Below are 16918 nucleotides of genomic sequence, written 5' to 3'. Positions count from 1 at the left end.
ACACTAGCCATATTTCAACAGCCCGGTAGTGACTCGAGGCTGGTGGCTACCACACTGGATGGTGCTGGTGTCTGGGCCAGAGGCCGAGGGGCCTGTCCACGGCCACAGTCAATGCAGCATCGGCACAAGGAGGGGGACGGGGAGAAGGGCTAACAGACGAACTCTGGGGGCGGTTTTATTTCCCGTTGTTTCTGAGTAAGTTTCAGGGCGGTTTCTGCTCATTTGAGGACGTCCTGTGCCAGCTGGGCAGGGCCCCAGGGACACATTGTTGAAAAGAGTGACTCAGGCCTGCACCCATGGGTTCACGCTTCAGTGCGGAAAAGCGTATACAGTGTAAAGAGTGGACTGTATCATGTCGGGGATGATGCGGGGAGCCGTTCTAAAATAGGACGACAGGGTAAGGGAAATCAGAGGTGGCAGAGGAGGCAGCAGTCGCGAGCTTAGATTGGGTGGTCTGGGGAGGGCACCCTAGGAAGGTGACATGTGGGTGGGCATCAGGGCCAGCGGGAAGGGCCAGTGCATAGCCCTGAGGACCCACGTGTGCCTGGTTGTTCAAAGGACAGTAGGTGCTAGGGCTTGGCTGGAGTGGAAGGAATCAGGAGACATTAGAAGATGCAGTCACAGTGCGGGGTGGGGATGGGGGGGCAGGGAGGAGCTTGGCAAGGACTCTGCTTGTGACTTTGTGTGAAATGGGAAGCCGTGGGGGGGGGGAGGGGTGTTTAGGAAAGGAGAGGCGCGGTCTGGCTTGCGTTTCAGTGGGCCTCACTGGCCGCTGAGTGGAGCTTGGGTCTCATGGGGCGGGAGCACACACTTCAGAGTAATCCAGGAAAAAGGCCACGGTGACGTGGACAGAAGCAGCTGTGTGTGTGTGTGTGTGTGTGTGTGTGTGTGTGTGTGTGTGTGTGTGTCGGGGGTGAGTGCAGGGGAAGCCAGGGAACCCCAGAGAGGAAAAAGCTTAAATTCTAGAGCGTTCTTGACAAGCCTTTGGGTCCCAGATAGTTTGGGGCATGAGAAAGCAGAAGCGACGTCTGCTTGTTCTGGGTAAAGCATGTGTTGGTGGCCAAGTTCAGGAGAAGTGACTCTTCACCAGCAGGACAACCAGGGCAACCTGAGCTCTGTCTGGGGGGAAGGGCCCGAGACCCTGAGTGTCCGACGACACAGGCGAGCTCGGACACGTGCCGGTGTCCCCGGTGGGACACAGGACGGGCTAGAGAAACACAGTGAGCCGATGGGCTGGAGGCCAGAGCTGGAACTGGGTATGGACACACGGTGTCAGCAGCCAACACGGGGATCTGTGCTGGTGACTAAGGCCAGGTGTGATGAGTAACTAACTCTGCCTGGAGCCTCCCCTCCTGCTGGGTGCCCCCTCCCTCGCTTATCTCAACCGCCAGGGCCACCCTGAAGAGAATGGCGAAGAGGAAACCCCTGACTTGACTGCAAAAGCTAGCGGAACACAGTCCAAGCAGAACTGCCAAGAGAAGGTGTTCTGCCCATTTAAGTACGACGGCACCTCGAGATAGAAATTAAGTTCAGTTATTAAAAAACAACGCTGTACGGTCTGCTTACCTGACGTGGTGGTTTATGAAACTCATGCCAGCAAATAAGGACCGAAGTGGAGTTAGGGTGAAGAGAGGGTGAGCTGAGGAAAGATGAAAAGTTGATTCTGGAAGGACCAAGAGGGCCAGGAGATGGGGCTGGGAAGATGTATGTTCCAGTGTTTGCCAGGTGTCATCCTAGGTGACACCTCTGTTACACACACACACACCCCTTGAGCATCCTGCCATCCCAGCTGCCAACCCAAAGGAATTCTCTGATGGTTGGAATCTGTATACTCGTCTCTTATGCAAAATATCCCACAATATCCGAGGAGGATGGCATGTGCGATCGTTTTATTGCACGGGCAAAGGGGATGTCATGCCCACCTGCTCTCTACCTGAAGCATGAGAAGCAGCTAGAGTCAGTGCATCTTACACCAGTTCAGTGCTGGCCACAGAGCTTCCTGGCCCCCCACCCCCACCCCCCAAGGGCTGCTCTCATGGTGGCCTGTGTTAACCACACTGCACGCGAGCGCAGGGGGTGGCCCCAGCGTCCACCTGGATCCCAGCCCGTTTCCCCAAACTCTTCTCCAAACACCCTCGTTAGCCAGGGGAGGCCACTTACAAAAAGCCTTGTGGTTTTCATGAAGAAACGACTGCACGTGACAGCGTTTGCCCCAAATCACCAGGGAACTCCGACGATTTTGGCTAAACACCCCTTTAAGAGCTGACAAAAGACAAGCGTATCTACTAGTATCTATTAGGAAACAAAGGGCCCGGATGGCTATTCCCGCCGTCACCACAGTGACGGCGAGGGGGCGCGTTCTCCTGGATTCGCGAAAGCGGGGGACGCACAGGACAGCTGCTGGGCTTTGGCCGGCCGGCCCCTGGGGACCCCCGGACGCCCTCTCCCGCCGCCCTTCCTGACCCAGCGTGCCTGCCTCTCACGCCTCGGAGAGCCTGACGTCGTAGGTGACCATGTTGAAGTTGTCCCAGGCGAAGAGCTTCTTTCCCAGGGGGTTGTAGTCGATCATGCTGCTGTACTTGTAGCGGTTCTTGAACGGGACGGCCAGGGCCTTGCTGCTCCCCGTGCCCGTGTCGTAGGCAAAGTTGACAGTGGCGTCGGGCGACGAGTAGCTGCTGACGGTGTACAAGGTGCCGCAGATGACGAAGGCGTTGGCCACGGACTGCTTACGGATGTTCGTCTCCCAGGTCTGCTCACGCTCCAGACTCTCGGGGTTCAGCCTGGACAGGACGATGGCGCCTTTGGCCTCCTCCGTGCTGTAGATGACCCACAGGCCCGACTCGTCCACGGCCAGGTCCATGTCCGTGTAGCCGCCCCAGGAATACGGGAACTGGCCGTGGTAGCCGGCTCCCGGGATGTCCTTCTCGGCCTTCACAGTCTCGGTGGTCAGCTCGTACCTGACCACCGTCCTGGACTCAGCCCCCTGGAAGTAGAGGCTCCCCCCGTAGACCACGGCGCCCGTGCTCTCCAGCGGCCGGGGCAGCACGTGCACCTTGGAAGGGTAGCCCTCCAAGAACTGGCTGAGGAGGCTGTACTCAAACACCTGGCGGATGCCGGTGCCCACCGTGTCGATCCTCCACGTGGTCTCCTGCGTGTAGGGGTAGACGGGCTTGGGGTCTCTCATCCACACCCCGTACTTGCCCGTGATGGTCTCAGCTGTTCTCAGAGTCACGGGCTCTCCCACCCAAACCAGCTCCCCGCATCCTGGTGAATTAAAAACAAACAAAACACAAAACACATGGACTCACCGTCGTCTCTCCACCTGGTGGAGCCGGCACAAGCCAGGAAGGAGCCCAGACACTGACCGCCCGGGTTTAAATCCTGGCTCCGCCACCTGCGGGCTGTGTGACTTTCAGTCGGTTACTTTGCCAACTCGGCCTCTGTCCTCTCATTGGTCAAGGGGATAATGATAGTGCTTTGGGTAGAGGGCAGCGGTTCTCAACCTGTGGGTCGCAACCCCTTTGGCGGTCGAACGACCCTTTCACAGGGGTCGCAGTAGACCATCCTGCATATCGGATATTTACATGACGATTCATAACAGTAGCAACATGACAGTTATGAAGTAGCAACAAAAATAATTTTATGGTTGCGTCACAGCATGAGGAACGGTATTTAAAGGGCCAGAAGGTTGAGAACCACTGGTAGAGGGGCTGTTGTAAGTCCCCAGTGTCATTAGACACGTTCAGCGCTTGGTTAGAGGAAACGGCCAGGACAGGTTGTGATTGTACGTGGTCAGAACTGAACCTTGACAGGGGCTGCCCTGGGGCTCCGGGCTGTATTTGTCATATCTGACTCGCCCTGGCCAGGGTCGCATGTGTGTGCACTGTATTATTCTTTATGACTCTCATGTCTGATTCATCTTGTTATTTAAAAAATAAATAAATAAATAAAGACAGAAATCAGGTCATTAGAACAATCGCTAGAGTTTTACAAGCCCTGACTGATGGACCCTATATTTCAGGCATCATTTTAATACAATAAAATCTGAATATAATTTTAAACACGCAATGAAGAGGTGGTTAGAAACTTAGATTTAGCAGAATCCTAAGTTTCTGTACTGGACGAGGAACCTTCAGTTTCCTTAGAGAAGGTGCTCGTATCTCAGGGAATCGTATTTTGAATATTTCCAAGTGCCCCATCCCCAGGCATGACCTGCAGTGCTAGCAATTATTGTCAAGAACACGGAGAGTCACCGTTTCTGAAAACCGCAGTCTTTGTCTTAACGTCAGGCTCTCGGGACACCTTCAAGTGGGGTCACTCTACGCTTCCTAAGGACCCAAAGTTCAGTGACAGCCTGTGTGGTCAATGGTGTCTGTCTGGCCCTGAGATAAGATATGAAGAATCCACTGACAAACTTCATTGCTCATGAGTAATCAAGTCAAGGTGACAATCGCGTGGGTGAAACAGACACATCTCCCATCTTCCCAGGTGCAGCCCCGCCCAACCCAGCCCGACCCAGCCCAACCTGACCCAGCCTGACCCAGCCTGGCCCGGCCCGCGATCCCCAGTGTGGGTGACAGGACACAGGCCTTGGGGGGGAAGTCGGATTTGCCCTGGAGAGGGAGCACACAGGACTGGATGCAGATGAAGGCCACGTGGGGACGGAGGAGAACACACTTAACTTCATACCAGTGTCCCCGCCGGCGCTCCCGGGGTGGCCAGGCGGACTCTCCTTCAAGATGCGGGAAGCAGGAACCTCGGTTAACTCTGACTTCAGTTCCTGGAAGTCCACGTTCTCCGGATTCCACCTAGAAGCTATATTCAAAGAAAGAGACAATATCCACGTGAGGAAGAGTGCCTGGTGACTGGGCGGAGGATGACATCTCAACAGGCTTCCAACGATGCGTTTGAAGATAGTAAATGGGGGGGGGGGGGGGGACGGAGGATAGGATTGGACTTTGCTGACAACTGTCGGAGCTGGGAGCTGGGGTTCCTATCGTTCTCTCCACTTTGGAGAATATTGGGAAAATTCCGTGATAAAAAGCTCACAAATAATAAACTGCATAGCAATGTGCCGAGCAAGGAGTAGGACATTTAAAATAAACTAAAGGCAGCTTGTGCTCCGTTAAGATAACTCCCACTCGAAGGCCTGATTTCTGAATAGGAACAGGGTGTGGATTCAGGGGTATTGGGGAGGCCCTCGGCTTCTCCTGGGGTGCCCGCGATTCGACGATGAACAGCCCCCGGCATGATTTGGGTGTTTTCCCCCCCTTTCCATAGGCAAACGTTCCTGTAAGAAGCAGCGTTTCTCCTTGGAAGTGTTAAGCTTTCTCAGTAGAGGGCGCTGGAGGGGCGTGGTGGGAGCAGATCTTCAGTCCTCAGGGGAGGCTGGTTGGTAGCCTGAGTGTGAACCCACCGGGTGGGGCCCCGGAAGCCTTGGCCTGGCCATGACCTTTCCACAGCCCTCGCATCACGGAGCCCGGAGTCCCTGCACGCCCCGCCCCCCGGCTCTGCCGGGCTCTTGCAGCCTGTGACTGACCCCCTGGGCCCGCAGCCACAGGCTGCTGGCCGCTCCACCTGCACGTGGGAGGTGGCCTTTGCAGCTCTGGACCAGCTCCGGCCCCCTTCCCCACCATCTGATGGGCTGAACCCCACCTTCCTCCTGAGGCCCGAACTCCTTTAAGTGTGTCCTTCCTCAAGCCCGAGGGTGCCATGGAGAGTGTACTTACAGCTCACGGTGACTCCTTTATCGTTGTTAGTCATTCTTTATAGAGCTCGCCCTCCTGGGAGCAAGCCCACACCTTTCCTACCCCTTCCTCTTCCCCCACAGGGGTGCATCTCCTAAACCCCAATGGTCCCCGTGAGATTTGCAACCAGGGGAGCAATGGGCAGCAGCAGCTCGTCTGGGTACCCCTGACCCTGTCCCCAAGGCCCCCTTTTCTCTGACTTCCCAGTGAGCAAAAGCAGCCGGCCTCGGTCAGTGTCTCTCCTGTAACCTCTCTAGAGAGCAAAGCCGCCCGGCCAGGCTCCCCTGCGGCTTCTTCTATCCGCCACCCTTCCCGGTTCCAGTCCCAGCCTTAACAAATGTCATCTAAGGAAACAACCGACTCTTGATATGAAATGTCCCCAACTTAACCAGCTTGTTACCAGAGGGTTTACAAAAGCCTCAGAGATGTTTCTCTGTCTCCCTTTCTCCCTCTGCTCCCTCCCCTTTTCCGCCACACTCTGCGGGAGCCACACCTCAAGTGCTTTAGAAGTAAACAAGAATCACCATAAAACATAATGTCAGGGCATGGCTTCCAGGGTGACTGCGAGGCCAGCTCTCAGTTGGCAGGTGGGCTGGCTGGAATAGAAGCCCGCTGGCTGGCTTCTTCTTGGTTGTGTCAGCCAGAGCATCTGGCAACAGGCAGACTCCCAGACCAGAGCTGCCTGGCGTGAGGACCGAAGCCTGTGGGAGAGGATGCAAGGTTCCAGGTCCAAAGTCCTAAAGGCAGGGAAGCAGTTGTGTGAAGGGGCCTGGACTGGGCTTGGAAGGCCTAGCTTCCTGGCTCAGTATTGCCAGGTGCCTGCTGTGTGACTTTGGGCAAGTTACTCAACCTCTCTGAGCCTCAGTATTCTTAGCTCGAAGTATAAATAACATGGTCTTCCCTAAGGATGTGTCAAAACAAAAAATTTTTCAGGAATGTTTCAAAATCATATCTCATTCTGAATACGGGGAAAAACAAAAAGAGGTTATGAAAATATTAAGGACTTCATTATATCAGACACCTCAACATGGTTAGGGCTTGGCTTCTATTAAAATGTAGTCCTTCTAGGGTGCAATGTTCATGTCGATTACAAAACTCTGAAAATCTGCATAGTCTTCTCTATCTACCTTATCTCTGCTTTATAGACACGTAGGGAGATTAACCCAGAAACAGAATTTATTAATTTGCATGAGTATAGTATATATAGGCAAATGACATTATAATGATTTTTACAGCTGTTTTCTGTCCTTGCCTGAAAAGTTAGGTCAGTGTTGCATAAATGGAGAGGATGGAGAAAAATTGGGGTGCCACATAATTGCAGGTCGTCACGGGTACTCGAGGAAAGGGAAGACTAGCTGGGTGCTGGGTGCTGGGTGCTGGGTGCTATCCCAACACGCCCGTTCTCTGGAATCAGCGTGTGTTATAGAACCATTATGCGCATGTTGACATTTTGATCATTAAATGACCTTTTAAGACATTAGTGGAGCTCAGGCAAAAGAGGCCCTTTGTAGCGACAGTCCATTTCCTGGGGGGCTGCTCCACGCTGGAGACCCAGCCCCACGGTTTCTAATCTGGGTGATCATCCCACGAGGGGGGCTGTTAGCTCCAGCCTGTAGGCGAGGGGGCGAAACCTCAGCGCCTGTGGGGGACCTGGTGTCCCCGCGGCGAATCCTGCCCACCTTTCCCAGCCGCTGCTGTGGCAACCCGCCCGGTGCAGGTGTCTGCCGCTGGGACCGGCCTCCGCTGCCCTGCTGAGTCACCGTGGTTACTGTTTTGCCGAATCCCTTGAAAGTACATTGCAGACCCCCTGACCCCTCCTGACCACGAGACCATATCTCACCCAGGAAACCTAACACGAATCCGGGACAACCCCCTCAGCAGCAGTCCACCTCCGCGTTTCCTCACCAATCACCCCTGCCCGCCCCCCCCCCCCCCGCCGCCCCGGGCAGCTCTTCCCCCCTGGATGCAGGGCCAATCCAGGGGCAAACCTGCCTTTGGTGACCGTGTCTCTCCCGTCCCCTCCAATCTTGACTGTAACATCTCTGAAGAGTCCAGACTGACCAACTGTCCCACACCTGGGTGGGCTTGCTTGTGTCCCCCTGATGGGACGATGTACTCAACAGTGAACATCTGGGGGCACAATTTCACAAAAAGTGCCGCCAATACTGTCTCCCCCACTGCCGGGGAGAGCGTGCCCGCCCTCGCCCTCCCGGTGCACACGCAGACTCGCCACCCGCAGGGCCGCGAGGGACACAGAGCATCTCACTCAGCAGAAGCCTCCCCGAGGCGTGGCCTGGTGGCCTGGTGCCCTGGTGCGGAGGGTCTCAGATGGGGCCAAGCGGAGGACAACTTTCCAAAGAGCACCCCCGGGACTGACAAAGGGTTCCTGCTGCGTCTACGCTGCCAAGGAAGGACACGGGTCACCTGTTATCATTTCAGAAATCTCTTGCCATTTCATCAATGGAGGCCACGTTAACCCCAGGAGGTAGGAATCGGCCGCTCTGAGCACAGATTCACAGCAGGAGCGTTTTCTGAAAAGGATCACCCGCTGCCCCTGCCCCCGGGTGCCTCTCCCCTGTCCTTTCCGCTCTCCCTTTGCTGTGGGCCGTGAGGACTTTGTCGCGGGCAGGCACAATCGGGCACCACTAACCTCGATGGAACCATCGGGAGGTAAACTGCTAGGAACAGGTGAACGCCATAGCTTTGCCCTCCTTCATCCGTCTGCCTCGAGCTGATGTGTGGCTTCTGGGAGGAAGGGGAGGGCAGGAAGGGCGAACCTGGGCCACCTGTGACGGGTCACCCTGAACGCTGCCACCTTCTTACCTTCCCTGGAGCCTGGGGGCACATCCGGAGAGGTGCTGCGGGCTTGGGGACACTCGCCCCTCCGGAGCCTCTCTATCTCCTGGCTGCTGCTCTCCAGCCGCCTGGCCAGATCCTCGTTCTCTGCCCCCAGCCGCCTCTTCTCCTCCTCCAGCACCTCCTTGTCCCGGAGAAGGTTGCCGTAGGCCGTTTCCAGCTCCCGGGCTTGGCTTTCCAGCTGTTCTCGCTCCCTCATCAGGGCGTCCAGCTCCCTCGGCGGCCCCTCCGAGGGCCCAGCCGCCGGGGCCCCGGTCAGCTGGCGGAGGAGGCCCTCCAGGGAGCTGAGCCGGGCCTTGGTGCTCTCCAGGTCGGCGCGCTGGCTGCTGCTGTCTCTCTGCAGGTCCTGGATGGCTGACATGGCCTGGCCCTGCTCGGGGCAGCTGGACTCAGCGGGGCTGGCCACGCTGAAGGTGTACTGGCATCGGCCACTCCGGTCGTTGGCCTTGCGGAGCTGGGCTGACCTGGCCCCCACACCCCACAGCAGACAGGCCAGAAGCAGTAGCCGGACAGCTGGCATCTTGGGCCCGTGGCTGCAGAGCTGTGCACGGGGTCCCGGGGCAGAGGCTGGGCGAGGCTCCCTCTGGAAGGCTCCCCCGCAGGAGAGGTGCCCGGCTGGGTGGCCCTGCCGGGTCCTATATACTGGGAACCAGCCCTGCAGGGGGCAGAGGTGGCCACGTGGCCCCGGGTGGGGCCACGCACAAGAGGGTTGTTTTCACACTGCCGGCAAGACTCTTAGAAAATGACTTTCCAGAAGTCTGTTTTGAATTTCTTTTTTAAAAAAGTCCCACTTCATGCATCGCACGTCCCCATAATATCCCTCTACCCCTCCCCTACCAATTTGCACACACACCCTCCCACGTGCCCACTGCATCCAGCATGACTACTGTGGGCGGATTTCAACAAGGTTTATTTCCAGCTCCTATTTCCATTTATGCTGCAGACTTTGTCGAGAGCCTGCTCTGTGTCAGGCACTGTGCTAGGAGCCGGGGACTCAGACCTGCCTGAAGCACAGTCCCTCTTCCAGTGGCAGGGGCAGAGCCAGGCACATGGCACACGGCAGGGGGCCACCAGGCTTCAGGGAGGGGGGGCAGAATTCTTCCCTGGTCCCTGGCTGTACAACAAGTGTGGGGGTGTCTCTGGGAGAACTTTTTAAATTATTATTAATCGATTCTAGAGATAGAGGGGGGAAGGGAGAGAGAGAGAGAGAGATCAGTTTGTTGTCCCACTTCCTTAGCATTCATAGGTTGATTCTTGTATGTGCCCTGACTGGGGATCTCACCCACAACCTTGGTGTATTGGGACAACACTCTATCGGCCAGAGCTTTGGAAGAACTTTCTTCTTCTTTCTTCTTTGTTCTTCTACTTTCTTATGCCAGTCTTGCATCACAGGGACCAATGTCAATATTAGTCTCCACTGTGTGTGTGTGTGTGTGTGTGTGTGTGTTCTTTATGGTTCCTGGCAGAAGCCACTATACGTGGTTAGGAGAAGAACATGTGGCCGTTGGCTTCATTGAGCTTTCCTCCGTCATGGTGGTTCGCCATCCTTTCTTCCCCTGGGGCTCAACGTGATGAGGATTGCTCATCCGCCTTCCTGTGCTGGCCCCCCATCACCACCCCCCAAAGCCTGCATGGAATGCCAGAGCCACAGGGGCCCTTCCAATGGGAAAACCGAGGCCTAGAGAAGGAGAGGGGCTTGCCCGGGTCACACAGCCCACATGTGGCAGAGCCAGGGGAAAGCGGGCATCTCCTGATGCTGAGGTTTTCCACCTGCTCGCATACGCCAGGTCCACCCAACGCCCAGGGGTTGCCCAGAACAGACGAAAGATTCCGGTCGCTTTCCCCCAGGAACCGATGCTCTAGGAAATGAGCTAGCTCCCTCTCCTCCCTTAATTAAGCAGAGGCCTTCACTGGAGCAACACGTGTGCGCGCCCCGGCGTTTTACAGTGATTTTGTGAAACCGCAGCCTTCCGTGAGAGAGAATGACATATTCTCCCCAAAGCAGAGAAAAGGGCTCCCTGCAAGACACAGGAAACTCCCTGCTCCCTGAGCAGCAATGAACATCTGGTCGGTTCAGCCTGCCCTCTTCACCTTCCTGCCTCCCGCGCCCCCTGGGGCCAGGCGCGCACTCCCCCACCTCCTGCTGTTCTCCTGGACATGGAGACCGCCTTCCCGCCCAGGAAACACGGTCCCCTCCGGTGTGTGACCGCGTTCCACCTCCATGTCCTTTCTGGCGCCTGGAGCCAGGGCGGCTCCCAGCAGCCAGGAAGATGGGTTAGGCTTGTTGTTGGAGCAGCACGGGAGGCGCTGCCGTGCAGGATGGAGGCGGCAGGGGGCGCTAGGGGGCAGCAGCCCCGAGGCCCGTTGCACTGCAGGCTGCGCTTATTTGCTTATTTCCGTTGGGTTTCGGCTGCCTGGCTGCTGTTTTCTCCCGCAATGCGCTCTTCCGTGAGACACTGTCTCCCCGCGAAGGCAGGGCTGTGCCTGCTTTGCTCACCGTTTTGCCCCCAGTGTCTGGCAGATGTAGATGCTCAACGCGTTTTCAGTGGATGCATGGACGCACGCGTCGTTCTGCAGAAGAGAACATAAGGGCCCCTGAGGCACCGGAACACAGCCGCCCGGGCACCGTGGAGCCTCTAGGCTGCGCAGGACTTTTCTGGGTGAGCCGGGCTCCCCTTGTCGCCCACGCAGTGGCCATAGAGCAACAGCGCAGGCGAAATGGGCGTTTGGGGTTTTTCTGGAACGCTATTCATTTACAGTTTCCTATGGGAAAATTTTTCTCATGGCTTTTATTAAAGAAGAAAAACATACTTTTTTTTTTTTTTTTTTTTTTTTTAAAGAAGACTATTTGTGACAATAGGAGAAATAGCGATGGGCATTTGGGTAGGAATCTGATCGGCAGGAATCAGAGCCTGGAGCCTTGGTTGCCCAGGAGTCCATGTGTCCCTGTGGATTTTCTCAGTCGATACATATAACCAGCCCAACAGCTATTCCCGGGGGGTGGGGGCTGGTCTGTGAAGTGTTGGGATGTTTACAAGAGCTTCTCATACACTAAAAGTCTACAAATTACGGGTGGGGCACAATCCACTTGGGATCTTTCATGTGGAGTCAAGGCTATTCTTGACTTATTGCTAATTAAATACATGCTTAGAAGGGCGGTAAGAGTCTCTGAGAGGCTCACGCCACAGGAGCAACACATCGGAAAATACGCCGAAACCACAGCAAAAGTGTGGATTGAGCTTGGCCTGCAAAAACACACACCAAAACTTTTGGCTTTTGAGAAAGTTCACAAGTAGATAAAATGTTGCTTTCTCTCTTTGAAAGTCCGTTGTACCTCAACATTTTTTTTTTTTTTTACATTTACCAGCTCATGTTCATTTTGACTTTTATGACCATCTGAGAGATAAGTACAACTCACCCCATTTTACACAAGAGGAAACTGGAAATTAAGTGACTTGCCAATCCATGAATGGGTGGTTAAAAGAGAGTCTAGCGCCTCCTGGTGGCATCTCCCACACCTTCCCATGCCAAGGCCCCTCCCTGTGCCATTCACCAAAATGATGCAAGAATTTAAAAATTTAAGCTCTGATCTATATTGGGTTCATCACGATTTTTCTTGGCATGTAATTAGCACAAACTTTACTTTCCAAATGACAATCACAAAGAATTCACAGAAAGGCAGACTATTTTCCATAGAAAGTGATAAAAGATCATTAAAATATTCTCATCTTATTGCTTATTCCTTATATTGCTGTTCTCGTAGGAATCAGGATATTACAGCAGAAAGTTGCTGGGATCTAGATCTCTCCACGTGGTCTACTCACTCCTGTGTCATTGGGGGTTACTCGTCAACTGGCCATGCTTCCTTTCTCCAGATTTTAAACGCCTCAAATGTTCTTGTGATGATCAGATGACAAAATGAAAACCCTTAGAGTATCTTGAATGCTCATTGCTACTCATCCTACCTCTAGTGGAGCAATGGGAGTCCATGAGGATGACAGTTCCTCCTGAATTTATTTTACAAGATGTTGCTCGATGATACAGGGGCTACGAATCATTTCCTTATAAAATAGCCATCACTTATTGTGCCCAGATCGTACAGTAGGAGTTTTACATATGGAACCTATCGGAGTCTATCATCCTTTCAACCAGCCTACTAGATGGTTAATAATCTCCCCACATCACTAGTTTCTGAGTCTTGAGGAGAGACACGTGGGTAATTATGGGAGCTGGGGTGTGAACCCAGCTTCTTGCCTCCACTGGCCTTGGGCTCCCTAGGTGATAGGTTAGTTCTTCCTTATTTGACTGGAGTTAAGTAAACTTACCAGTAGATAATACCTCAGCATGATATGTATTATTAAGAGAAGGAATTCATCACTAGGACATTTTCATCTATTCATTTCCTTTCTGAATTCTTTTATTCCACAGAGAATAGAAAATGTCTTCCCTGTTGATCAGTTAAATCCAAGCAACAGATTTCAGTACGCACGACTCAAAGGGCTTTAAATGAACACTGCGTTACAGTATATTTTATTTTTGAAGATAGAACTGTGATCTCCCACCTGCAAAATTAAGTCATGACAGAATGCCAAGAAGGTAGGCACGCACATTGGCAATTTGGCTTCAAGTGAGAACAGTTTGTTCTTTAAAAACCCAGTTATGGTAGGTTACATCCAGTGCTCGAGGTTGGGGAATTTCAAAAGAAAGAGCTGTTTTCTCTGCCCCATTGTAAAAGTAGGAAAACATCGGATGTGGAAACTCAGGAGATGACCTTATGTCAGCGACCCCGAGCATCTGATGGGAATGACACGCATTGCAGATTATCTGTGGTTGTATTTTAGGTCCAGCAAGTTCCGAATATCCCAGGCTACTTTTCCACAAAATCTAGCCGGCCTGTGGTCAGGGAAGTCCGAATGATTTTACTGTTAGCACCGGCAAGACTGAATCAAAAAGGTAAATCTGCTAAAAACAAAAACAGACCAATAAAATCCAAGAACATTGTGCAGCCCACGTGAAATATAACTGAAATTTTTTCACAGTAACATCCTTTTCTATCATTGCAGCATTTTAAATAGATTCTGCATTCTTTCTGCGATCTTGCTTCACTCGCGGGGTAGCAAGCCCCTGGTCTCCTGTGCCCCTCTGGTAGTCTGCTGATCTTAGCTGGGTTCTTTTCTTCCTTCTGACCAGTGCTCTTTCTACCAATTGCTACTGTGATATTGTGATTGATAAGAAATATATATTTGAGCCCTACCCGGCTTGGCTCAGTGGGTAGAGCGTTGGGCTGCGGGCTGAAGGGTTGCAGGTTTGATTCTGGTCAAGGGCATATGCCTGGGTTGCAGGCTCAACCCCCAGTAGGGGGTGTGCAGGAGGCAGTTGATCAATGATTCTCTCTCATCATTGATGTTTCTATCTCTCTCTCCCTCTCCCTTCCTCTCTGAAATCAATAAAAATATATTTCAAATATATGTATATATTTGATCACTTAAATGATCAAATATATATTTCTCATACACATTTGGTCTTGGTCCATAGTTCCTGACTCATAACCCCCTAAACCCTTGGAATTTCCTAAGTGATGAGAGCATAAGGTGTCTTTTGTTATATTAATGAGGTGACTTTTGGACCCCACCTGAGGATGGGGGCTGGTGGCCATGGCAGCCAACCAGATGATTAGAGAGTTGGACAGTCCAGTGCCCCCCACCCGACCACCTCCAAGGAGCGGAGAAGACCTGGAGGTTGAATCAATTGCCAATGGCCAATGTTTAATCAACCACAACCAGGCAATGAAGCCTCTATAAAAAACCCAACAGGATATGGTTCAGAGAGCTGGTGGGCACGTGAGATGTGGGGACAGTGACGCACCTGGAGAGGGCACAAAAGCCTGCACCCCCGCCCCATAGCTTGCCCAGTGCCTCTCTTCCATCTGCCCTTCCTGCGTCATAGCTTCTGACAATAAATCGGTAATGTAGTCAGTAAAATGTCTCCCTGCCTTGTGAGCTGCTCTAGCAAATTAAAGCCTGAGGAGGGGGTCCGATCTGCAGCTGGTCCGGCAGAAGGGCGGGTGAGAGCCTGGCCTGGGCCTGGCATCTGAAGTGGGGGCTGTCTTGTAGGACTGAATCCTTAACCCGTGGAGTCTGATGCTGTCTCTGGGGAGACAGTGTCAGAATTGAGTTGAATTCTTAGGCACCCCTGCGGATGTCTTGCTGAGAGTTGTTTGCTGGTGTGGGGAACTCCTCCCCCAACATTGGAAATTGGGTCTCAGCATATCCAAAAGACCTACCTTCCCACAATCGACACAGCTGCTTGGGGCGCCCGTGTGTGGTAGCCGGCCTCCATAATGGCCTCCAAGATCCTGCTTCTTGGCATTCAGCTAGATTTCAAGTTCAAATGCAATTGCCTTTTAGGTAATATTTGTTTCCCACCATGCACTGAGTGTCTTCTGTGTTCCAGACATTGGGTTGTGTCCTCAACATGCATCCTCTGTCTTAGTGTCACTGCAGTCCTGCGAGGCAGATGATTTTATCCCCAACTTACTGGTGGGGAAACTGAGGCTCAGAGACTTGCCGAAGGTCACGCACCTAGAGAGTCGTGGAGCCAGGATTTGGGTAAATGACTCTCTGGCTCTTAACCTCACGCGCTGCTGCTGTGCCTGGTGCTTGCCCTGCCCTGGTACTTGACCCTGAGCTGTGGTCTGTTGCTTTTTATAAGATGGAAAAACTGACTGTGTTTATATGCTAACGGGGAAGAGCCAACAGGGCGGGAGAAGTGTCTGTCTTCATGATAACAACAGCTGGCATTTATTAAGGATAGCCATGTGCCAGCAGCTGTGCTGAGCTTGGTACCAGGATGACATCCTGAGACTTTCATAACACACTTATAAAGTAGGTGCTAATCACTTACACACGAGAAAGGTGGCGTTTTGCCCGAGATCACCCAGAGAGGGTGATTTAGATACAGCGGGGCTGAGCTGCTGTGCTCAGAAATGCAGAGATCGCTGTCTTTCCAGGCACGGAAGCCCGGCTTCTCTTTAGCGAGCACCTGGTCAATGTCAAGTGCTTGGTTTACATTAATTATGATGCTGTGGCCTCCCTCAGGGCGGGCATATGTCTGTCTCCATTTTAAAAGTCAGAAAAGCGTGTCTGTGTGGCTGGTGACTTGCTCCAAGACGTCCTCTGTTCTCCTAAATGCTCTGCCATGAATTAGGATGGATGTGGGGGTCTGCGTCCTCAGGCCATTCCTGGCGTGTTTCCAACGTGTCCTAGGTAGTAAACTGGAGTGGGAATTCCTAGCTGAGGAAAGTGATGCTCTTGAGAGCAGGAAGTTAGGATTGGGTGGCTGTACCACCCTCCTGATGAGCCTGAACTCCACTGTTGTGATGGAGACAAGACTGGCAATTATACCTTCGTGTTTTGTTTTTTTTTAAATGTTTTTATTGATGATTTATTTTATTTTATTGTTTTAAAATATATTTCTTTATTGGTTTCAGAGAGGAAGGGAGACGGAGAGAGAGATAGAAACATCTATGATGAGAGAGAATCATTGATTGGCTGCCTCCTACATGTCGCCTACTGGGGATTGAGCCCACAACCCAGGCATGTGCCCCTGACTGGAATGGAACCTGGGACCCTTCAGTCCGCAGGCTGACGCTTTATCCACTGAGCCAAGCTGGCTAGGGCTTTATTGATGATTTAGAGAGGGAGAGAGAGAGAAACATTGATCAGCTGCCTCCTGCATGCCCTCTATGGGGGATCAAGCCCAGAACCCAGGCATGTACCCTGACTGGAATTGAACCAGCGACTTTTTGGTGCACAGAGCAATGCTCAACCAAAGGAGCCACATCGGCCAGGGCCCTTGCCTTTTTTTTGGGTATCTTTGTAAATACTTTATTCTGTTTCCAGATAGAATATTGAAATTTCCATGTTATTTTAAACACAACTAAGACACAGCTAACTGAAGTAAAATATATAAGAAGTTTATGAGATAGAAGATACACATGAGAACACCTGAAGGACTAGCTGAATTTGCCTGCCTAGGAACATCAGGACTTGTAGAATTCCTACTGGCCCTGTATATCAATTACTTGTGTTTCCTATAAGTACGTGCTGACCCTCCCAGAGAGCATATTATTCTATAGCATCTAAGAAACCGGTGAATTACTAGGTTTTCCATCTTATCAAAGTACAAAGCATTATTTTAATCCTAGGCCTCGTGACGGAATCCAGTATCTGTTTTCGTAAAAGAATACTTTCGTTAAGTGTGCAGTGAGGCTGGGAATGTGAGAAAAAACAAAGCACTGAAAGGAGTAAAATAAG

The 16918-nt window shown here is 52.6% G+C and overlaps 1 protein-coding gene across 1 annotated transcript; it reads right to left on the bottom strand.

Moving 5' to 3' along the window:
- Positions 1 to 1858: 1858 nt before the first annotated feature.
- On the bottom strand, positions 1859 to 9311 carry MYOC (myocilin). Its single transcript, XM_059673501.1, has 3 exons — positions 8571 to 9311; positions 4690 to 4815; positions 1859 to 3264 (listed from the first exon to the last, which is right to left on the bottom strand). The coding sequence occupies exons 1-3, from the start codon at positions 9121 to 9123 to the stop codon at positions 2480 to 2482; spliced, it is 1464 nt and encodes a 487-aa protein (XP_059529484.1). The 5' UTR covers positions 9124 to 9311; the 3' UTR covers positions 1859 to 2479.
- Positions 9312 to 16918: the final 7607 nt, after the last annotated feature.

Source organism: Myotis daubentonii, chromosome 18 (genome assembly GCF_963259705.1).
Source record: "Myotis daubentonii chromosome 18, mMyoDau2.1, whole genome shotgun sequence".
Classification (NCBI taxonomy): Eukaryota; Metazoa; Chordata; class Mammalia; order Chiroptera; family Vespertilionidae; genus Myotis; species Myotis daubentonii.
The sequence above is the reverse complement of the archived record's forward strand: the minus strand, read 5'-3'. Positions and strand labels throughout refer to the sequence as shown.

Bases quoted from the DNA above. Each gene is read 5' to 3' on its own strand.
- MYOC (XM_059673501.1), bottom strand. From the start codon at position 9,123: ATGCCAGCTGTCCGGCTACTGCTTCTGGCCTGTCTGCTGTGGGGTGTG. The intron at 4,816-8,570 runs GTAAGAAGGTGG...CTTTGAATATAG, and splicing joins GCCCCCAGGCTCCAGGGAAG to CTTCTAGGTGGAATCCGGAG. The intron at 3,265-4,689 runs GTATGAAGTTAA...TTAATTCACCAG, and splicing joins GAGCGCCGGCGGGGACACTG to GATGCGGGGAGCTGGTTTGG.